This window comes from Crocuta crocuta, unplaced genomic scaffold, assembly GCF_008692635.1.
Source record: "Crocuta crocuta isolate KB4526 unplaced genomic scaffold, BGI_CrCroc_1.0 scaffold235, whole genome shotgun sequence".
NCBI classification, from domain to species: domain Eukaryota; kingdom Metazoa; phylum Chordata; class Mammalia; order Carnivora; family Hyaenidae; genus Crocuta; species Crocuta crocuta.
In genome coordinates this window covers 4,056,210-4,080,752 of record NW_027531285.1, presented here as the reverse complement: position 1 = coordinate 4,080,752, position 24,543 = coordinate 4,056,210, and the positions used below count along the sequence as shown (strand labels likewise).

General features: G+C 32.3%; 1 protein-coding gene across 9 annotated transcripts in view; it reads right to left on the bottom strand.

Annotated features, from left to right (window-relative positions):
• The window catches only part of CNBD1 (cyclic nucleotide binding domain containing 1), a 446,985-nt gene that overhangs the window by 27,104 nt on the left and 395,338 nt on the right, over nucleotides 1-24,543 (bottom strand). For 5 of the 9 annotated variants that reach the window (XM_077771341.1, XM_077771342.1, XM_077771340.1 and 2 more), the window contains 2 exons: nucleotides 22,540-22,607; nucleotides 17,751-17,819 (listed from right to left, as the gene is read on the bottom strand). In XM_077771341.1, coding sequence (XP_077627467.1) covers nucleotides 17,751-17,819; nucleotides 22,540-22,607 — 137 coding nt within the window. Of the gene's footprint in view, nucleotides 1-8,008; nucleotides 8,116-17,750; nucleotides 17,820-22,539; nucleotides 22,608-24,543 lie in introns of those variants that run through there. The other 4 variants (XR_013336910.1, XM_077771339.1, XM_077771346.1 and 1 more) reach the window with 2 other exon arrangements.

Sequence of the window (24,543 nt, the reverse complement as noted above, 5' to 3'; positions counted from 1 at the left end):
AATTCAGAACAAAATAGCACACTTTCATTGGCAAGGACACACATTCAGAAATGAATGACCTCAAGAACAAAGAAGAGTCAAGACAGATACTTAAAAACAAACAAAAAACGGAAAAACAACAACAACAAAAACCATAACAGGGAAAAATGAGACTGACTTCAGATCATTTATCTGCAATAATGAACAATGAATCAATAAAATAATCTTGAAGTTGTGATTATTACTCAAGTAAAATAGCACTCAATTGTGAATTGAAAACAATATTTTGGTACAAGAAAACACAAAAAACACAAAGACATTAAAAAAATCAAACCGAGAAAAAGGCATATTGAAAGACTTAAGAAACAGAGAAGAAATTAAAGTTAAAAATAAATATTACCTTTGGAACTGTTAGCTTGAAACACTAAAATTAGTAACTTATTGATAACTAAATAAAGGCAGGATTTCAGAAATTACTAACATTTGTGCATTAATTTTCCAGATGAAATAAAAAGAACATTAGATGAAATCGAAAGTAAAACAGCATATTAATATATTTTATTCCAGTCATATCTGTTTGTATTTCCTAATTCGTTTTGAATTGGAAAACAGAGCATGTACCAGGATCATTGAGTCATATTTTTATTGTGATTTTAAAATGTGGATTTCTAATACAAATATTTATTTTGTGTTAGAAGGAGGAAATACTAGGGTATGCACCTTAGTTTTTGTATCATTTATCTTCTGTACATTTCATCCTTGAAACATGAGTCAAGATTCTGGAAAAAGTAACTGGTATCTCTAGTCAAGAGTAATAAAAACAACATATAAGGAAGACATTTTCAACTCCCAAATTATTTTAAATTCAATTCTTTCATAATAAAATACTCTCTAAGGAAATGGACTAATCAGTTATTAAACCATATTAGTCGGATGCAATTTATTTTCTTTCTTTGCTAAAATAAATATATACATGCATAATATTATAAAGGTTTTAAAAGTACAAAAGTATCTGAAATAAAAATAAAAATTCTTATCTTCTTACTTCCTACCTTTACACTTCCCACCTTACAGATAACCACTGACAGACATTAACAATGATGAAGTCTAAGAAGATGAAAGTTGGAATTTCGATAGCAAGACATAGGTTTACAAAGATATCCTGTTATAGAAATTACCCATGAAGGCACCAAAAGGATTTTGAGAAAGAATATTGTGATCTTCTGTTTCAAGATAGGAAATCAAGCTGATTCAATGCTGATTCTTATGAGAACATGTATTATCAGAATATAGACCTTCTTATTTTTTTGTGCTAAAGAACTGAAACATAAATGCATTACTTGAAGTAGGGCACTCGGTTCACTTGCAAGAATTTTCTGATTTATACTTTGATGATTCTAAATAAAACATCAATTTAGAAACACCTTTTAGATATAAAAATGGCACTCTAACATTTATAGCAATCAGTCTCTATTTATAAAATATAACATTTGGACCAGGTGGACTCTTATGTTCAGTTCACGCTAACATTTTAACAGAGGTTCATGGGAGAAACAGGAAGACACTGCTTCTGCACTTAAGCAGCTTATATCTTAGTATAAGAGATAGGTAATTTTAAATGACTGAGAAATGAAATTAAATGATATGTAAGGTCCAGATGCAATATGGAACAAGGAAGGGAGACATGAACATTCTCAGAAGACATGCAGCTTTGGGAAAGGCTTCAGAGAGGAAGTTTCCCATGGAGAGGATTTGAAAGATGAACTTACTTATCAGGCTTGTAAGAGAAGAATACAACAGGCAAAGGTACAGAGGTTTGAAATAAGATGGTGCATTTAGGAAATTTAAAGTAATTTGGTAGGGCATAAAGACCCTGGAGAAGTCAGCTGGGACTGAATCATGGATGGGCTTGTATTAGCCAAGTCACTTGGACTCAATCTATAAGCCATGGATATGAATGAATGAGTTTTAGCATTAGAGGGAGTTTAGAGGTTATATTATCCAAATGTATCCAAGACTTTCGAAATCATCTATTATCATTGAATGAATATGATATGTGAGCAATATTACACAAAATTCCTGAGCATTGATGTTCATCTGTCATTGCTGGAAAGGTTCTGAGAGCAAAATTCATAAAAGAGTCTGGATTATGTATCATCAAATAAGGAAATTCTGAGCATGGAGGGAAGGTCATTAATTTTGGAAATATATCAGGCTTGTTAAAACACATAGGAAATCATCAGCAAAATGTGATTTGGACTGGATTCCCTAATACATTTCACTTGTTTTAATCCTTATGGTAAACTATGAAAATATTAATTCACTGCATATTTTTGCTTTCAATCAATCACTAAAAAATATTGATTTATCTACCTTAAAGAGTTGAGTGATGTTGTGGGATGTTTGAAATAAAAAGTATTGCTCTTTAGTTTAAAAACATACAAGCTGATTGGGGATGCAGGGAATAAGTATTTTAAATATTATATAATGCAAGAGATAAATACATGAAGGCATCATAAGTATCAGCTTTATTGCTAACAATTTCTTTATTGCTAAAGAAATAAGCACCATTCACTTGTGACTTCCTTGTCACAAGAAGAAATTCTTGTTATCTTCAATTCTAAGATTTATCATCAATTTTACCAAATGGATCTGCTACAGATAAATAGAATCATTAGTCAATTACCATAAATATGTCCATAATTACAAAAGTGGATCTAGGATGCTGGGTCACCATTCAGCACATGAATGGAATGCTACAGGATAATGGGCAGGGGAGTATAAAGATGGATAAAATTGAATACCTTAGATCAAGGAGTAGAAGTCATTACAAATATGAGATGACATGGAATAAAATGAAGTATTAGGTAAAGTGGTAATTTGTTCATGAGTCAAACCCCTTCCAACTGAGAATCAAAATTGCAGTTTAACATTCAGTGAATTTCCAAGGCAGCCCCAGCCCCTGCTAGCTTTTAAAGAGAGTGAAAACAGAATAATATGCACCTTCTATAATATGAATGTGTGATGGAGTGTCTTGAATGCATCATGACCTAAGGTACCCTTTCTTATCAAAGGTCTGCCAAAGGCTTCTAAATTTAAAATTCAATAAATTCAGGACTAAGTTGAAAAACCAGTGAGGCTTAAATTATCAAGACTATTTTGTCAAACACGAACAATAGATGAGATATTGAATGTCTTGGTAGTCAGTAGTCATCAGAGCAATGACGGGATATTGGAATACACACTATTTCACACTTAACTGAATTGATGTGAATGTTTTCTTTTTACAGACTTTATTTTAAATGGTGTAGGTATTAAGCTCCAGATTTATTCTGGTTATCTACAAAATTTTTATGAATGGTATTTTAAAGGCAAAAGAATTTCAAAGATGACAATAGAGATTTTAAGTTAAGACTGTTCTGAAACCATAAAATAAAATTTGATAAAAACAAACATTTACACATATTTGACAGTACTCCCATATAATCAGTAAGGAAAAAAGCTAAAAGGAAATAAAATTTGTCAACTGCACACTGGTTAACAATTTTAAAAGACTTAATAAAGGTATATATCCAATTTCTAGATTAAATAAATCAGAATTGTGTCATATTTAAATGAAAATGTGGATCAATAAAGTTTTTCCTATAGTTTCTAGAGCATGATATTTTAATATGAAAGATGGCATTTCTAGAATGGATTACTCAAGATACAGTATATACAATGGGTAAGAGCCTGGGCACTAGAGACAGATAGCCTGGGTTCAATTTTCAGTTATGGGCCTTATTAACCCAATGTCTTGGGAAATTTATCCAATTTCCTTGTACCTTAATTTTCTTATCTCAGAAACAGTTAATAATAGCAGCTACTTCATAGAATTGATATAAGGATTTAAGTTATTAAATGTAAAACATACAGTAAATGCTCTGTGTCAACTATTATTACTACTCAATCATAGCAATTTAAAGAAAATTGAAAATAAAAAAATATTTCCAGTATCTTTTGGAAAAGAAAGCTCAGCTGAGTGTTATTTTTTCCTTTTTAAAATGAATGAAACAGTATATTACATGAGTATCTTGATAGTATTCATTCCTATCATTAAAGATGAGGCACATGTATGATTTATCTTATTAGGAGAAAGTTAATGCTTGTGATAACCACAGATTATCTAGTTTTACCATTCTTAGACCTATAGGGAAATTAATTGTAATAACTCACTCTGTATTTAATTATTTTTATAATGTCTGATTATAACAAAACAGGGCTTGAAATGATAGTTATATGAATTAGCAAAATCAAATTTACTTTATATCAATGGTAAGAATTATAACAATCATATGTTAAACACATCATGTTAGTACTTTGTTAATATTAAATTTCATTATTTTTCAGATTGGTATACATTATTACCCACAGATATCACGTGGGCTCTAGTATGTATTTGTCCATGTTGAAATGTTAAGCATTGTATTTAATATGAAGTTTAAAAGCGTAACTCTTTTGGAAAACATTACATATCTAATCTACATCTATATCATCTATACCTATCTATATCTATATCTATCTATTTATGTCTATAAAATATAATCAGTTTTTCTTTTTTCTTGTTTTCATTTTTCTTACACTTTATTTTTTTCAATACCTTATCCTCCAATATATATGACTATCTAAGCTAAGTTCCTTCTTCCACCAATTTTTAGCATCTTCAGAAATGGATAACCCCTCTGTTGGAAAAACTCCCAACATGTTATGTATATATTTAGATGGGTTCTTTGCTGTTGCTCTGTGTAATAACAATAGTTATTATTTATAGCTTTGTTATATCTTCTCACAAACTATATATCTTTCTAAAAGCCATGATTAAAAAAGTCTGAGGATCTCTTTTCTCCTACTTTTTACAGAGATGCTGAGTGTTTTCTAACAGTGTAAAATTGTCCTGATTATTTTGTGATTGGTGTTAGTATGAAAAATCAAAATAATGGTTGAGAATCTACATTAGAAAGTAGGGGATTTAGTAATATACTTGTGCTTTTGGCTGCAAAATATAAGCAGGCTGTTGTACTTTATGAAAACAGCAAATTTTGCACTGCCTTTGTACACATTGGCTAGGCTACATTGAGATAGTCCAGATGTGACAGATGCATGAATTGCACTGAGCTGATCTTTATCCTGGAGGAAATCCCAGAATATTCTGGCCAGAGAAAGGTGAAAGAAAGCACTTAGACTTACATCATGTACAACTTTAGGTCCGGAAGCAATAATGAATAGCTTGCTTTGTTTATTTGTATTTGAGATTTTTAAGACAACACCCATTGTGAAATGCCACAGGGCATATGTATCATAAAAAGTAAACAAAATGCAAAAAAGCTAAAAGTCATTTTTAATTAACATATCAATTATGGAAAGCTTAACTGAACAGATGTCCTTTCCTTTGTGCCCAGAAGTTCAATGAACTGGACTCTGTCAGGTCAATAGAAAAAAAAAAAAATAGGTCAACAGACTAAAAGTCTTAGGACTCTTAATAGGAGCACTCTTGTTGATTTTACTCTTTGTGACTGTATGTAGATATAGATATGCCTCTAAAAATATCAAAGGCCAATGTCATATGGAGGTCCATCAATTATATTTGAATTTCATCACTGAGAAATTACATTTATTACATCATTCAATATACATGTATGGAAGTCACTGAAATAAGTATACCTGGGATATATAACCAACATCAAATCTTTCCTATACTCATATCCTCAATCTACTTTCTACATGAGGAATCTTTATGAAATATAGACTGCCTACCTTCCTAAGATAAAAATCTCAGTGGAATCCTAGTGATGCTAGGAGAAGATCTGGCTATATAAAAATTAAGTCACTTACAAAATATGACACTAAATAACTTCTCAGACCCCTATGCTATAAATATCCATCATATTCTCTCCATTGAACCTTGCATTTTCCTTACTTCCTGATTTATGTGGTGCTCAAAGTAAAGATCATTTTACCACTTTCTACCACCTACACCTGGAAATTTCTGTTGATTCTTTAAAGCTTAGAAAAAATGTTTCATGTAGAATCATTCCATCTATGCTTCATAATTTCTACCTGCAAAACTAACTATTCCTTTCCCTTGTCTCATTTTTTGAGAAGCATGCATTCTAGTCCTACTATGATGGCTTGAAGTCACAAGTTGATTGGATTAATGATATACAATCTGTGGATAGGCTGACCAATTTACTGATGCACTCAATGAAACAACTCTTTCTAATTTTTTGCTACAACACTTGTTTGTGTGTACCATGACAACAAAAATAGCCACTTCTTTTCACATAGTCTGTGCTCCAGGAGAAAGGTCAAAAACATTTTGCTACTGAGATATGTCTATTTCTTTATGTGAAGCCATCTGTAGAAAATCTCTCTAAATGCTTAACTGGGTGATATGAACACTCCAGCTGCAACAGAATTTGAGGAGATAAATATTTTTAAGTTTCAGAATCTAACATAGAGAACACTGAAAACGTAAGTAAGTGACTCCATAATGTCTCTCACGCTGTCATAAAACTAGCCAATTTTGCTATTATAGGTATTAATATAATTTAGTCACATTAAACTCTGTGTGTAATTCTGAGTCCCTTAAAGGAAAAAACTGTAACTTTAATAATCTTATTCTTTGTGCCAGGAACCATTTTTAGGCTATATTTATAGAACAGATAGCTCCAGGAAGAAGATACTTTTGATAGAACCCCAGGCTTTGAAATAAGACACCAGAGGTCTATACACTAGCAGAAGGACAACCTGAAAATAGGCCAATCGTGATTAAATCAAAGCAGTCTTCCCATAATCTTCTGCTAACTAGAAAAAAAATCTCTCTGGAAGAAAATAACATCATTCTGAGCCTCTATAATTTTGTCAAAGTGTTTGTCAAAGAGATTTTATCATAATTCATTCCTACCAACTATGTACGAGAATTCTAATAATTTTACATCCTAGCTAATACGTACTATTGTCAATTTTTTTAACTTATTACACATGTAGTGATATTTCATTATAGTTCTATTTCTTATTATTTTGAAGTCTAATTAGGTTAAGCATTATTTCATGCACTTTTTGACTGTTTGTGTCATGTTTGTGAAGTGTGTGTCTAACATTTGACAATGTTTTAGTAGTTTGACTTCTTTTTCTTTTTTAAGATGTTTTGATGTTCTGTATCCTTTGTCACATATATTTGCAAGTATGTTCTTCTAGGATGGGTTTTATTGTTTTATTTTATTAATTGTAACTTTCTAAATAGTATTTTTATTAAGGTGTAATATGCATACCATAAAATTTACACTTGAACAGTTTAGTGTTTTTTCTCATAATCAGAGAGTGTTATAACTACCACCATTATCTAATTTTAGGAGAGTAGAAATTTTTAACTCTTTAGAGTTCAATTTGTCACTTTATTTTCTTTATATGACTCATATTTTCTGTCTCTTGTCTAACAAATCTTCATGTACTCCAAATTGCAAATATTTTTTCCTGAAATTTGTAGTTTTGACATTCTTTTGCTTAAATTACATCCATGAGATGGGATAAGGAATGAGGTTTATATTTTTTCATGTGTATATTCAATATTTGTAGCACAAATATTGTAGCACAAATGCATTGAGTATTTGTAGCACAAATATATTGAAAAAGTTATTCTTCCTTCATTTTATATTATATGTGTATGAGTGTGTGTTTGTCTTAATCTTATTGAGAAAATGCCATTTTTGTATAAGCAGACAATGAGCCAGGTTAGGTTCAGGCTGTAAGTTGTCTTTTGTGGGCTGTGGTTCCACTGTTAGGATTTTAAGGACATTGAAGTACTTTTCAGATCTGTCCTCAGTATGTGCCACTCATGGCCAGCCTGGGTGGTGGTCTATCTGCTGGCTTAGTTCAGTCTTTTTAAATGCTGATTAGAAATAGATCTGCATATATGTAGCTCAGGTGTGAACTCAGACTCACTTTCAGGAACTCCTTTATCTCATTATTGTCTCAGGTACTTTCCAGTTCCCTGTGCTTCTCCTTTCCACTTCCCGGTCAGAAGGCTGGGAAACCAGTTATTCCATTCTGGCTTCTATTTCTGAGGCTGTACTCAGAGGGCCAGACCACCTTGAATAACTAAAGATAAAATAAATTACAAGTTCACTGTCAGTTTGGTGTTATTTTAAATTCTTGTTTTCTTCTCCAATGTACTTGTACTATTTAGTTTCTAAATGTTCATTTGTGAATCTTGAGTGGTTACATGGTTATTGTCATCTACACTCAAGAATTGTACACTTTTAATATATGCATATTATACCTCATTATAAAAATCTATGAGGAAATGAAAATAACAAGGTAAAGTAAGTAATGGTCATATCACATTGTATTTTAATTTTTATGTGCACAAACTTTCAGAGTTACTATAATTGCTACTTGGTTAACTTGCATTATTGCTCTTTCTCCCTCATTTGGTCAGTTTGGCAAATTCTCTACCATTCTATCTCTTAAACTTTTTGTCTCTTTCCCTATTTAGCTCTATCTCTCAAATGCATATACTTAGAGTCATTATGCAATTTAATCCTGAATCATGTGAGTTTAAGTACAAATCTAAAAATAGGTAAATACTCATCATAAATTTTAAACAAAATCTGAAGAAATGAAAGCATTCAGATTTTGCTAAACCTTCTAATTATGAAAAATATTAATCTTCCAAGGTAAAGAAAAAAATCCACAGGAATAAGGAATTCTAGTCTTAAGTTGTAAATCATAATTTTAATTTTCCTTAGAATTAATAAAGACTTTGATCCTGAACATAAATGCATGGCCATCAGAAGATCATCCTATATCAGAAATGATAAGCATTGAATTAGGTCAGTGCAGTTAACAATAACATGTGTCATATATTAGGTTGTCAATTTATGTCTATAGGATGAAAAATAAATAGATCATATGGTGACTCTAATTTCTTACTACAGAGAGTTAAGACAATCATTATTTTGGGATTGGAAATTTTGGGGTCATTAGCTCTTTGGAGTTGTCAACACACATTAAGTACTATAACTTTAGTAAACTTCCCTGTTATTTGGTTAAATACTGATTGAATGATATGCATATGATTTACTTAAGGGTGCAATAGGAATAGTCTGACAACATTAAATTATGCATCAAATAACAGGCATAAATTGACCCATTTGCATTTGCTATCTGTATGGCAATAATATATTGCACCTTATACACAAGAGAAATGGCAACAAAAGTTTAGCTGCAGATGCAATAGCATCCCTCTCTGGTTTCAAAAATAAAACTCCTATTAAAATAATAGAGAACCTCAAATGATCTTTATTATTTTTAAATTATTTATGCAGAAAAAAATAGTTGTTCCATTAAAGGAAATATTTTCAGAAAACTTGAAAATCATTTTCAAAAGCAAAAATAATTGCCAAATTCTAGAAATTTCCTTTATATTAACTTTTCTTCTGGAAAACTATGATTACAAACAGAAGGATTTCACACAATGATTATGCATGAAAGTAAGCACATTAAATCAAGAGTAATTTTCAGAGACCGTAACATTTGCTCTAATTAGAAACAGCAATTTTCATATTGCAACATAACATTTGCTTTTTGCTTCTTAGACTTTATTTTCAAAGTTAATTTGGTAGGAATATAAAATAAGGTAGTCACACTAGATCTTTAAAAATTACTGTGTTTATAGTCATTATGTATATTTATGTTAGAGAACAGTTTAGTCTAAACTAGTATTTAAAAATCCATGTATCATACAGTATGGATGACCCACAGCAATCATAATGTTTAGGACTGGAAATGTAATAGAATTAATTGATCATTTCAAATGTCTAATTAAATTAAATTGAATACTAGCCTATTGAGTCTATTCAGAAGGTATCTCTAAAGGAAAAGACTGGGTTTTATTCATTTAATCAAAGATATTTTCTGAACTCTATTAACATTATAATTATTAGCTCTGTCCATTCTGTTTTATTATACTTAATTCATTAAGCAAATGAATAAAATAAAACTCTCCCTAAAATTCTCTGGTAACAATAGTGGTCATCTTTATATATTGCTTTACAGTCTTACTTGAACCATGAATAAAATAATATGCTAGTAACCAAAAGAATACCATGAAAAATTAAATCATTCTGATTATATTGATTAAAGGTAAAATGATTTAAATTGGGTGGTTGGCACTAAGTGATAATGATTAATATGAACTCAGTGTATTTTCTTTTCTTGTTAAAAGATGTACATCTTAAAAAGTTTTTCTTATGAAAATGTATGCAAAACTACAAAATAAAATAAATCAAGACTGACTGAGAAAATTGGGACAGAGGGAAAATGAGGATAGGAAAAGGAGATGATGTCAGTAGTAAGATGAGCACACTGAAAGCATACCAAATGTTCCTGTACATCTGCTAGAGATGGGACACAAATTTAGCCCAAAGCTTTCTAGTAGTCAACACAAAGAAGGATCAATGATTCATTTAATGGGTCACAGTATCCTTGAAATAAAAACAAAGCATTCATTCAGGAAAAAACCTATTACTGGCACTACAACCAAAAAAAACATTTCTCACGTGTCTTAATAAAAAGAATATTGTAAATTACATCCATGCCTACATTTTTACAATATAGTGCAGTCAGAAGTGCTCAACATTTCTAGTGATAACATCCTCAAATTAGACTGTGCTATGACATAGGACACAATTCAGCAAAGCCAAAGCAATTTAGTTTGGATGGACACAATTATCAGAAGATACGGCTTAACCCTGCAATCCACTACAGAGGGTTTAAAGCAGCAGGCTTCATATTTTCACTTTGCTCTAGGAGCTGTCCTGTGTGCACACATGAGTGCTCATGTATACAAATGGGAACATGGGTAAAAGGAGAGCCAACACCACTTTCAACACAGAAAGTTTAATAATTTATTATTTTTGGCTCCATTTTTAGATATTGTGGCTTATATGTAGAAAGGCTTGAAATTGGATTGTTGTTTGTTTCTAAAGGATAGTTTTAAAAGTTCCAGATCTTAGCAAAGGGCTAGCAGAAATATTGTTTAGGAATTTCTCAATCACTAATTCTCAAATGAGTAAGAATAAGTGACAATGACTTCCATGTTATTCTTCCTAACAGCTTTTTGTAATCTTACTATTTCATTTTCTTTTATTGTCCCATACAAAACCAATTACTTTAAGAGTTAGTAGAACTAAAAAGGGTTGTCATCATCTTTTGGAAAGTAATAGTGCTGATGAGGAATACATACACTTAACAGATAACTTGGATTGCTCTTAGAGTCAAAGTAGTTTGGTTTTTATTTCAGGACCTAATAACAAAGTTTAAAAATATGTTTTTGGATCAACACCAGGTAAATTTGAGTTTGAGTGCAATCATTTATAAAACTTAAAAATGTAAGTGTCTGGGGGTGCCTGGGTGGCTCAGTCGGTTAAGCATCCAACTTCAGCTCAGGTCATGATCTCATATTCGTGGGTTCGAGCCCTGAGTCAGGCGCTGTGCTGACAGCTAGCTCAGAGCTTGGAGCCTGTTTCAGATTCTGTGTCTCCCTTTCCCTCTGACCCTCCCCGGCTCCCGCTGTCTCTCTCTCTCTCTCAGAAGTAAATAAAACATTAACTTTTTTTTTTTTGAAATACTTAGGTGTCTGACATACATTTCAAATACCCTGAATTAGAAACTGCAGAGTATAGAAAGAGCAAATCAAATATAACTGTTTAAAAATTCCATAGGTGACCCTTATATATTCCGAGTTAACACTCAAATATTTGTTTTAAATACATTAAATAGTGAAAATATTACAAAACTGTAATAACATTTCTTCACCTTAAAAATTAAGTCCATTCAGACCAATCACAGAGACAAGTTCAAAAAGAAATTTTCATTTCATATAATTGTATGGAAACCAACTTGACAATAAACTATTTGTAAAAATAAAATAAAATAAAATAAATTAAAAAAAGAAATTTTAAAAGATACGTATACCACATTATTGTAAGATGAAGAAACATTATGCCTACAAGCCTCTCTATTTTGCCATCATACTTCCTTTTCTTTCCTTGAATATCAACCACTCTGGTGAGTGCAGAATGCCAGGACCACAGACTTGGGACTCAATGTGTTCTTGTTGCCATGTGTGGCCACTGCGATGCTCCTCACTGCAGTCATATGCCTTTCAGCAAAATATTGCACACCCAATACAAAATTTCAGTCAGGTAAAATGGTAGACACTGGAACAAGCATTATAAATTGAATATTCTAAACAGTATTCTTTTTTTGGTGCAACACATATGTGTTTTTACAGAGAATTTCAGAAAATTTCAGGAAGTAACATAGTCGCTGATAGATGAACCAAGGAATAGAGAAGTTCCAGATAAAATGGAACTTCCTAATTTTCCTTCTGCATTCCCATGTATTACAATTTCAAGAGTAAAATATTGGATTTTTATTTTTAAATTAAATCTAATTGTTCTGCTCTATTACAAACCCGATTTACTTCAAGAGTAACAAAGAATGGCTTTTCACCAGCTACAAAGTATTTCTGACTAGATTTTCCCATTTTAAAAATATCTAGTTTTATTCTTCTTGACATGTTTCACTATATATGACATTATATACTGAGGATAAATGCATTTATTGGTTTGATCTAATATTGAACTTGATTCAGAGTGTTTTAAACGTTTTTCATTATTCTCTCTGCTCCTTTTTGCTCTCTTTTCAACTTGTGTGAGTCAACTCTAGTTTAAAGTAGTGTCCCTCTAGTCTGTCTGTATTTACAATGTTTTCTGTACATTCTGTCAGCAATTACTTATATACCTACCATACTTCCACTGTTCTGCAAGAATCTCATTTATTTATTTAGTCATGGTTACAAAGTAACTTCCTTGAAGTCTAGCCTTTCCACAAAGAATAAAGTCAGAGAAAAGGAGTCTCTATTTCATGCACATGGCAAAATCTTAGCATAAAAATGTTTAAAAGATAGAATAGTTAACTGTCTTAAGCAAAGGTATTCTTTTGGCAGAAACAATGTGGGTACAAAGGAGACTCTGTTTGAACATTTCAGATATTAGGGAGTGACAGGCAGTTTAGAACCATTCATTGGGGAAAAAATGCTGCCAGTCAGATTTTAAAAAAAAAAAAAAAAAAAACGTACTGTAGGCAGGTTCCAAAGATGGAAAACCATAGAAAAGTGGTAGAGCCTAAATATGGAAATAAAATTAACCAGGAAAGATATTTTGATTCATGTTTTTCAGTAGTAGAAGCAGAACTTCTGCTTCTGGGTGAAGTGGATTACCTTGTGGTAGACTATCATTCTTGCTGAGCACAATTAGAAAAGCTGTGAAAAATCATTTTTTTTTAGCCTTCAGATATGTGAAAGTCCCATGAAGACATAAGGATCTGGTAAGCCGGAATTGAACTCTCAATGTGGGTCCAGTTGTTACTTTGGAGTCATTTACTGGTACTGTTTGAGAAATTTACCTCGACGGAGAGTTATTAGCTCTCAGTGATGAGAAATCATCTGAGATTTTAGTGGTCTCTTGTGTTTATAGGGACAAAATTAAAGACTCTGGGGACCTCAAACAGATAGTATATTATCCCTATCATTCCTGAAACTGTGCAGGGCAAGAATGTAAAACGCTTAGCCCCAAACTATTGAAAAAAAAAAAAGCTGAACTTTTAGCAATCATTCATGAAGAGGCAAAAATAGATTTCAGGAACTGTTAGGTCAGGGGCCCACAGGATGTTTTCAAATTCCATTAAAAACACTGGTGAGTGACTGGAATGAAATAATTCCAGTTTCTTCACTGAAACAAAGAACCTTGTCACTAGGAGAATATCATATGAAGTCCCCTGAATTTTTCCAGAACATATCCAGTATTAAATTGAAAATTACCAGGTATGGCAATAATGTGACAGAGAATCAAGAAAAAAAAAAAACAACTAGATGATTTAGATGCACAGGTGATTCAGATGCTCTGATAGATAAGAACTTTAATATAACTTTGACAGATTTGTTTTGTTAGGTCTTTAGGATTTTCTACATCTATAAGCTCATCTGTTTGCCATCTGCAAAAAGTTATTTTACTTCTTTCTTTCCAATTTGGATGCTTTCTTTTTCTTTTTTAATTGTTCTGGCCAGGATTTCTAGTACTATGCTGAGTAGAAGTGGTGTGCTGGTCGTCCTTGCCTTGGTCCTGATCTTAGAGGAAAAACTTTAGGTTTGTTGACACTGAGTGTATTAGCTGTGGGCTTGTTATGTATGGTCTTTACTATGTTGAGATACCTTGTTACTATACCCAGTTTACTGACACTTTTTATTATGAAAGGGTAATGAATTTGTCAAATGTTTTTTGTGCAATATATTGCTATGATCATGTCATTTTTATCTCTCTCATTCTACAAATGTGATATATCATATTAATTGATCTATGTTTCGCCATACTTGTTCAGAGATAAATCTCACTTGCTGATGAGGTCTCACTCTTTTAATGTTTTATTGAATTGGTTTGCTAGTATTTTGTTGAAGATTTTTGATTCTGTGTCCTCCAAGGTTTTTGGGCTGTGGTTTTCTTATAGTATCTTTGTTCTGGCTTTCAAGTTGCAGGACACAAAATCAACATCAGTTGCATTTCTATATGCTAAAAATGAGCTATTCAATAAGAAAATTAAGAAAATAACCCCATTTACAATAACATCAAGGCAAAGAAATAAAAAACTTATACACTGAAACTATAAAACAGTGACAAAAGAAATTAAAGAAGTCAGTAACAAATGAAAAGACAGTTTGTATTCACGGATTAGAAGAATTAAATTGTTAAAATAGCCATACTACTTAAAGTGGTCTACAGATTCAGTAAAATCCCTATAAAAACTCCATTGATATTTTTTACAGAAACAGAAAACAATCTTAAAATTCCTATGAAACCACAAAGACCCCAAATAGCCCAAGCAATCTTGAGTGAAAGCAATCTTGAAAGCAAAGCAGGAGGTATCATGCTTCTTGACTTCAAATTACAAAACTATAGCAATTAAAACAGTATCCTGCTAGTATAAAAAAAGACATATAGATCAATGGAACAGAATAAAGAGTCCCCAAATAAACCAACACATATACCATCGATTGATTTTTAACAAGAATGACAAGAATGTACAACGGAGAAAGAATCATTTCTTCAACAAATGGTGTTTGAAAAACGGGATATACATGTGCAAAAGAATGAAATTGGACCCTTATCTTATACCATACATAAAAATCAACTCAAAGTGAATTAAAGAGTTAAAAATTAAGGCTTGAAACAATAAAACTCCTAGAAGAAAATACAGGAGAAAAGTTTCATGACATTAATCTCTGCAACAACTTCTTGAAAATGACACCCAAAGCACAATCAATAAAAGTAAATCTATAAAAGTGGGACCGTATTACACTAAAAAGCTTCTGCACAGTGAAAGAAACAATCAACAAAATGAATAGATGACCTATGATATGGGAGAAAATATTGGCAAACCATATATTTGATAGTGGTTAACATTCAAAATATATTAAGAACTCCTTCAATTCAATAGCAAAAACACAAATAACTGATTTAAAAATGGGCAAACAACTTGACTAGACATTTCTCCAAAGAGGACATAAAAATGGCCAACACATGTATGAAAAGGTGCTCAACATCACTAATCATCAGGGAAATGCAAATCAAAACTACAATAAGATATCACCTCATACTCTTTATGATGGCTATTATTAAAAAAAAAAACTGAAGATAACTGTTGGTGAAAATATGGAGAAATTGGACACTTGTATACTGTTGGTAGAAATCTAAAATGGTGCATCCACTATGGCAAACATACGGAGGTTCTTCAAAAATTAAAATAGAGCTGCCATATTATCCAGCAATGCCACTAATGGGTATATATTCAAAAGAATTGAAATCAAGATCTCAAAATGATATCTGCAGTCCCACACCCACTGATGCATTATTCACAATAGTCAATATATGGATACAACCTAATTGTCCATCATCATTTGGATAAAGAAATGTGGTATATACATACAATAGAATATTATTCCACCTTAAAAAAGAAGGAAATGTTGCCATGTGCAACAACATGGATGAACTGGAGGATATTATGTTAAGTGAAACAACCAGTCATAGAAGGACAAATGTTGCCTGCTTCCAACTATATGAGATATCTGAATAGTCAACTCATAGCAACAGAGAGTAGAATAGTGTTTCCAGGGTTTGGGGGGAGAAGGGAATAGGAGTTTTTGTTCAATAGGTATAAAGCATCAGTTACACAAATGAGTAGGTTCTAGAGATAGTATACACAACATTGCATCGATAGTTAATATTATGTAAGCATTTAAAATTTGTTAAGAAGAGAGATATCATGTTAAGTGTTCTTACCACAGGGGNAGATAGTATACACAACATTGCATCGATAGTTAATATTATGTAAGCATTTAAAATTTGTTAAGAGAGATATCATGTTAAGTGTTCTTACCACAGGGGGAAAAAAAAAACCTAAACAAATGGAAAAAAACCACAAAACTTTGAGTAATGTGTTCAATAAAAAGTGGAAAAAAAAGGCTGAAAGGATGAAAAAATATAGATACTATCTGATAACTGAAACCTATATATTTTTTATTCAATATTTAAACTAAACAAAAAACCAAATATACCCATTTCTCCCAGTCCACTTCCCACCTCTGGCAACCATTGATCTGTTTTCAGTTTCTGTGAGCTTTTTATTTTTTTAATTTACTATTATTATTTTGTAGATTCCACATATAAAAGACATCATACAATATTTATTCTTCTCTGACTGACTTATTTCACTTAGCATAATGTCCTCAAGGTCCATCCATTTTGTGACAAATGGCAAGATTTCATTTTTTTAAATAGCTAAACAATATTCTATTGCATATATATGTATACCACAATTTCTTTATCCATTCATGCATCGATGGACACTAAGGTTGTTTCCATATCTTGGTTATTGCAAATAAAGCTGCAGTGAACATAGGGGTGGTGCATATATCTCTTCAAATTAGTGTGTTGTTTGTTTGCTTCCTTTAGATAAATACCCAGATTTGGAAATTAAGAGCTCAACAGCTAAATTTAACAGCAAATTAGAGTGGAAGATAAGATTAGTGGCTGGAAGGAAGAACAATTAAAAGTATGCCAATATACTGAAACAGAGATAAAAAGAAATAGAAATATAGAAAATGTGTAGGAGAAAAAAACACTTAGAGCACAAATTTCTCACAGATACTTAAATGAAGTCTGAAATGGAGAGGAAAACAAGAGGGGCAGAATCATCATTTGAAAAAAATCCTGGCTGAGAATTTTCCTAAACTAATGACAGATGTATACCAGTAGATTGAAAAAGCTCTAAAACTTAGACAGAATAAATAGAAATAAAACAAAAATCAAAGGTTGGCACATCAAAATAAACCTCCTGAAAAGCAAAGTCAAATAGAAAACTTTAAAATCCCAGCAGGTTATTTTGTGGATATTAATAAGTTGATTTTATGGTAAAATTTAAATAGATATTTAAAGAGGGAGATAATTGGCAAGGCAATCATGAAGAACAAAGCAGGAGGATTTATACTATAAAAAGTCAGAACTTATATATAATCCTCAAAAATTAAGCTATGCTGGCAATGGTGTGGGGATAGAAAAATGTATTTATATTACATGACAGAGAATACATAAATAGACTCACACATATATAATCACCTGATTTATAACAGTGATGGGAATGTGGTTCAATGTGCAAAGGATGGGCAATTTACAAACTGGACATATCTAAAAAACAAAAACAAAACAAAATGCTTGACCTTAAATTCATATCATACACGGAAGTCATTTCCATATTGATTGTAGATTAATTGTGAAAGGTAAAACAAAAGGGTTTGTGAAAGTAAACATAGAACAAGACAAGAGTTTGAGCAGATGAATGGGGAATAAGATCCAGGCTGGATTTCAAAGCTGGCTCTTTGCGGCCGAAAGAATTCGGCTTTGTTTAAACATCCAATAATTATACAGGCACTTCTGAGCTGTGTCTGAAACTCCTCATTTTTACAAACTATTCAAAATAATTGTAGGCCCATGAAAAAATGCTGGTCAGCATGAATGAGGTGCATAAAAGATACAGGTATTTTATTTAGATATATAGTATGCTCTTTTAATTTTGATTTTGCCAGGATTAGTTAACAAAATAAGACTAGCTCGTGCAAACACTCTCGTCTCACCTTCATCATAATGATTTAATCCGAAAATGCAGCCGAGAGCTACACCTTAATCACAAATCGCAGCTAAGTTCTCAAAATATAATCCAGATGTTGTTCTCTTTGGGCACTTCTGTCCTCACCACACATTAGTCTTAAAGGAAGACTCAACATGTGTCCAAATTCAGCCATATGAAAACATTGAAAGCATCAGAGTAAGTCATGTGAATTTCACTAGTAGATACACTTTAGGTGGCAAAATTTGAAGTAGTTTTAGAATTGTCAGAAAACAGCATAGTGAAAATGCAGAATTAAAAATGAACACTTGCATGAACCTTAACACATTGGAGAACAGTGTTTTATTTTTCTTGTGTTACATGGTTTAACACATGTGCCTGGCTTTGTATTCAGCATCTCTTCTTGCCCATGTCCCTAAACCTGAAGTTGAATCTGACACCTTTTTCCACTGAACATAAAAACAAAAAATCACATAAAAATCATTAGTGAGCAATTAGAGATTCTGAGGGAAAACAGAATTTTCACTTTTAAACCTGACACTGCAAGCAACTTAAAAGTTCAATTAGAAATGTGTATTTTCTTCTAAGTCTCTCTCTAGCCACACTTCCAACCTAGGATTCTCCTTGTTCCATTTTGCTCTTTCTGCTGCCTTATAAATACCTATTTCTTGGCTTTATCACATTCCCCATTATGTTCAGATCCCCAGATACAAGAGATTACATCTTTGCAGGTCCAGCAAGTTAGCCAGTCATTTCTAGCAAATGTGAACAAAATACTCTTTCTCATTTATGCATCTCCTACAAAAAATATCTGCATCCACCTCAAAAAAAAAAAAAAGAAATCTCAAGAAGACAACACCAGAATGTACTTGTGATACTCAGGGCTCCACTGACTACTGCCTGAAACTCCTCTCCCAACTAAGGAATAAAAGGACATTTTCAACATTCTCTTCTGGATAGTGTTTCTGATCCAGTCTGATGACTTAGCTTTCAAGAAAGTCTCTTTTTAATTCTGGGGTTGTCCCTCTCAATGGAATCAGGCAAAGTTATACTTTGGTCATTAGAGGTTAGGTATATCTCAAGTTCAAGGAATATGCAGTTAGTGCTACAAAGGGGGTGGGGTACAGAGGTGAACTCAGAAGTTCAGTCCTCACCTACTATAAACCACATTTCATCCTAAGAGTCAGAGCCCACCTGACAGAAACATCTTTAGATGGGTACTTTCTCCACGATAGCCTCTAATTCTGGTATCTCTGCCTTACTTTCCAACTGTTCTCCTTCTATGAGCTTAATTTCTGTATGACAAGAATATAGTTTCTGTCCTTAAAACAACTAAAATGAGTGTGGTTACGTGTTTCTACTTCCTAGTCTTAGAAAGTCCTTTGTTTTTATTTCCAAATCTGCTTCTTCACATCCCTGTTGGTCATATCAGGTCTATGTAGTACAACCACAGGCCAGAATTAAATTAGCAGACAATTTTAGTGCCCAGGGCAAGTGCTGAAGGCCAATTTCTTCCTGTTATCTCTAGCACATATGACCTTAGGCAGCTGAGCCACATGTTAGTAATCTGCAAATGGCCCACTTTGAACTGACAACTGAAGTTTCAAGTCAGTGATTCCATTTTATCTACTGAGAGCAGGCATTATTATCTCTAATCTTCTTCCTTCTGAATCAGTTTTACTAAGAGTCAGATAGGAAGGGGAAATTTTTCATTTTTAATGAATTCAAGGTCTTTCCACGAAGGCTTATTTATAAATTGCTCTTGAAGTGACTATCTCTGGGTAATTCTAACGTTTTCTCCACATCATCTTATCACAAGTCCTATTACAAAGTCTCTGGAATTCTAAAAATACATGTAGAAGTCTTTTATTACCTGCCTTTTTGACTTATGATCAGAATCTTGTCATCTTAATCCTGGTTATTTTCCACTTTATAACATATTGCCCCCAAACAGAGACATGTCCACCTTATGTAATTCTTACCACTGGTCTTTAAAATGATTTTGTAATATTTTTCATTTCTCTACTTTATACCCCCCACTCCTGAGCATTTTCAGTGGCATACTCTAAACACAAATCAAAATATTTTTCTGATATCACTGGCATTCCATTCCCCACACATTTCTCTCTTTTCTGGTAGCTTTTGACCTCAACAAATCATTTTAATACTTGATTGATGACCAAAATAGAGTACTTTCTCCAAGAAACTCTACATCTGCAGATAACATCTGCCTTGGCCATCTTATTAGAATCCTGGAAATCCTGGAAATTAGAATCCTGGAAAGACTGGTGTAGTTTGATTACATATCCATTACTGGCCTAAGACTCTAGAATATAATTTCTTGGTTCTCTCACTCAATACATGAAATGGCACATGAATTTAGCACTTTATTTTAATCTTCAGTATTAAATTTTGCAAATGTTCACCTCATAATGTTTCTCTCCTATGAAGTCATATGCAAACTATCATTATGGTTTGTGTTATTTGGCAACTACAGTGAGGAAACACTCTTGTTTCACTTTCATCATGATGATTTAATCCAAAACACAGCTGAGAACCACACCTTAATCACAAAGCCCAGTTAAGTTCTCAAAATATAACCCAGATTTTGTCCTCTTTAGGGGACCTCTATGCTCGCCACACATTAGTCTTAAAGAAAGACTCAATATGTGTCCAAATTCAGCCATAAGAAAACACTGAAAGCATCAGAGTGAGTCATGTAGATTTTACTAATGATTTGGTAGGGAGACAGAGGGCAAGGCTAGCACTGAGCACTACACTATAAACAGGTTAGTCTAAGAATTCCATTTATGGATGTCTCGTCCTCCAAGATCCTATATGGTTAAACTCAAATTGTTTCCTTTTATTTTGACTTCTCTACCATTTTTTCATATCACACATCATAGTCTGCCACTTTTTACAAACACCCTCTCCAGATATGTGGACTTGGGTTCTGCCTTTTTTTCATGTAGAACAATACCATCAGACCATCTGGCCTTCTCCAGACCTCTCTGGAATGTTATTGATTCTTCATTATATGATAAAGTTGTTCCAGGGTTTCTTCACATTTCTTGTATTAGTTATCAAATATTCTAACAAGATCTAATTTATAATGGTCCTCTACTCATTCTATAGCATATTGTAAACATAAGCTTTATAGAGTTGGCATAACATGCATTTATTTCAACTACAGTACTTTAGTCACACAAAAAAGACATGCTAAAACTGAAAAAAAAGTGATGCACAGCTTTTGAAATATATGTTTAAATGCATGCTTTTAACAATGTGAAATTTTAAAAATTATTTTATTGTTAAAAACACTTAACATGAGATTATCCTCTTAATAGATTTTAATTAACAATACAGTGTTGCTACCTATGGTCACAAATGTTATACAGCATATCTCTACAACATATTCATCTTGCATAGCCGAAATTTTATTAATTATATTATTCATTTTATTGATTATTGATTTTATTTATACATTGATTAGCAACTATCTATTTCTGGCTTCCTACCTCTGACAACCACAATTCTATTTTTTGCTTCCATGAGTTTAGTTTACATACCTCCTATAAGGGGAATTATGGCATATTTGTCTCTATGTGACTGGTTTATTTTATTTAGCAGAACATCCCCAAGTTTCATCCATGTTGTCACATATTATAGGCATGCAAAAGAATGAAACTGGACCCTTCCCTTACATCATACACAAAAATCAACTCATAATTAATTACATACTTAAATATAAGATATGAAATTATAAAACTCCTAGAAGAAAACAGGTGAAACTCTTTTTTAAAAAATGTTTATTATTTTTGGAGGGAGACAGAGACAGAGTGTAAGCAGAGAAGGGGCAGAGAGAGAAAGAGACACAGAATCAGAAGCAGGCTCCAGGCTCTGAGCTGTCAGGACAGAGCCTGACTCAGGGCTCAAACTCACAGACCACAAGACCACGGCCTGAGCTGAAGTCAGCCCCTTAACCAACTGAGCCATCCAGGTGCCCCTAGGTAAAGCTCTTACATAAGGCTAATTATACAGCACATTTTTGCTGAGAAAGGCTATGAAAGTTTGTATAGTCTACTATAAATCTCTATATTACCAAAAATATTACTATAACTATTAAAATACATAAATAGGTGTAAATATCCTACTGAATTATTTTTAGAGAGTGGATATTCCATTTTAGTAGCAAAGCTACTGAACATTAAAATATAGTAGTTGCTTGCATTCAATTACTATGGATAGTGATATTTATTATATGTTGATCATTTTACTTACATCTTTCAGATGATCAAAAGTTGGTTTAGCTGTATAGAGCATAAGTTGCTTGGTCACTGGGTCTAATTCTAAAGAAAACCAAAGAAAATATTTAGAATATCATCAAAAGTAACAAAAAATCAAAAGTGGAAAAGCTGTTAATCTTTATCAATATTTTGATAATGAAAGTCCAAACTGGATTTCCCCTAATAATAAAATTGACTCATTTGTACTTTTACTTAAATTCATGTTCACAGACACCTTGATCATCACAGAGACTTTTAGCATAAATTAATCTAATTTGTACAATGTCTAACTTCATAATCAGAAATTAGAATTGTTCTGTGCTTAACATGTGGCATACACGTTATTACAGACATGTAATATTAGTGTCTCTTTGTTATTACAATGCCACATGTAATCACATGTCTGTAAGATTATTGGTTGCCTATCCCAAAGCCATTACATAATCCCTTGTCAAAATCTCTTTTTATGAGAAGCTAAAAACAGGAGGTTATTTCTTTTTTCATTCAGAATTTCATGCTCCTAAGGCATAGGCATGTGGACAAACATGATTATAATTTATCATCCAAATGGGAGCACATTTGAGAATAAAGAGGAATTATTTATAGTTCTTCTTGGGCAATTGAGTGAGCACACCAGAAATTAACCAATGGGATTTAACAGGTAGTATACTGGGAGACTTTTGGGGAAATCTAAATTCCAGGATTTAAAAACAGTCTGGACTGGGCAACTGCTCGTTATGTTTAGGACAAAGTTGTATTGGATCACAGAGCCTAAAACAGCATTTTTGATGCATGAAAAGACAAAACTATGGATGACAGCCAATACATTGAGGACAGCACAGTGAAAAGACAGAGCTTCTTTGCTGACATCATTGGATAGTTTGCCTCTTCTTACATAATAGATAACTTTATCCTTTTAATTAGGTCTTTTTAATCTCATGTCAAAAGCATCCTAAATAATATATTCATTAATGTTAATGTGTACTAAAATTTGGGACCATAATCTTTCATGCACAGTCCATTCAATAAATTATTGGACAAGCTTCTTGATCATTTTTCTGCTTTAGTTTTATGTAATCTTTATAATCTCTTTCTTCTTCAATATTGGAATTTAAGATGAATTCACTTACATTTTTAAGGTAAAGAGTTCAGTTTCAAAACACACCATGTAATATCAGCAAACCTATTAACCAAGTTTATAGTTGGCTTAAAATTCAATTACTAATTAAAATAATGATGTTAATATCTTGAAAATACCAAAGTTGCTCTAAGTAACAGAATTTAATAAGCGCTGGAGTAGTTAATAACTCAAACTCATTTGATTGTAATATTAGGACACATTTATATTAGCTGAAGTAAAAGCATATACTTAAAAAGGTCATACAAAATAAAAAGAGCAGACCGACAACATGGCATAAGAAACACTAAATATGGGATAAGAAATATTAGGAAACAAGGGTGCTAGCTTTGGACATTGGAAACTACATAATCCCTTTCATACTATTACATTTGCTTCCCTAAATTATCTGTCCACTTTCTTCACTACCTCATTTTATATAACACCTAATGTGAGCAACCCCCAAATCAAGTTGACATAATCTTATAATTCAGGAAACTACCAGTTGACCCAGTCCTTATGACAGAGTTTATTTGAGAAAATATAATTGGCTTGTCCCGAACTATAAATTTGTTTATATCAATTAAGGATATATCCTTATTTTGATACATCAGTTAAGAGAAACTGATGAAGGAACTCTTTTTTTCTGAGTCTGTGAGTGGGATACAGAAATGAAATTGGTATAAGAAAGAAGCCAAGGAAACTCAAAGTTGATTGAGCATATTAAATGCTAGACACCACCTGAAAAATTTCATGTTATTTTGTGCAATTTGCAAATAATTTCTACAAGATAGATATTCTTGCAACAATTTCACAAATAAGAAATTGAGGACTCAGGAAAATTAAGCAAGTGACAATGCCAAGATTTTAGCCACAGTTTGT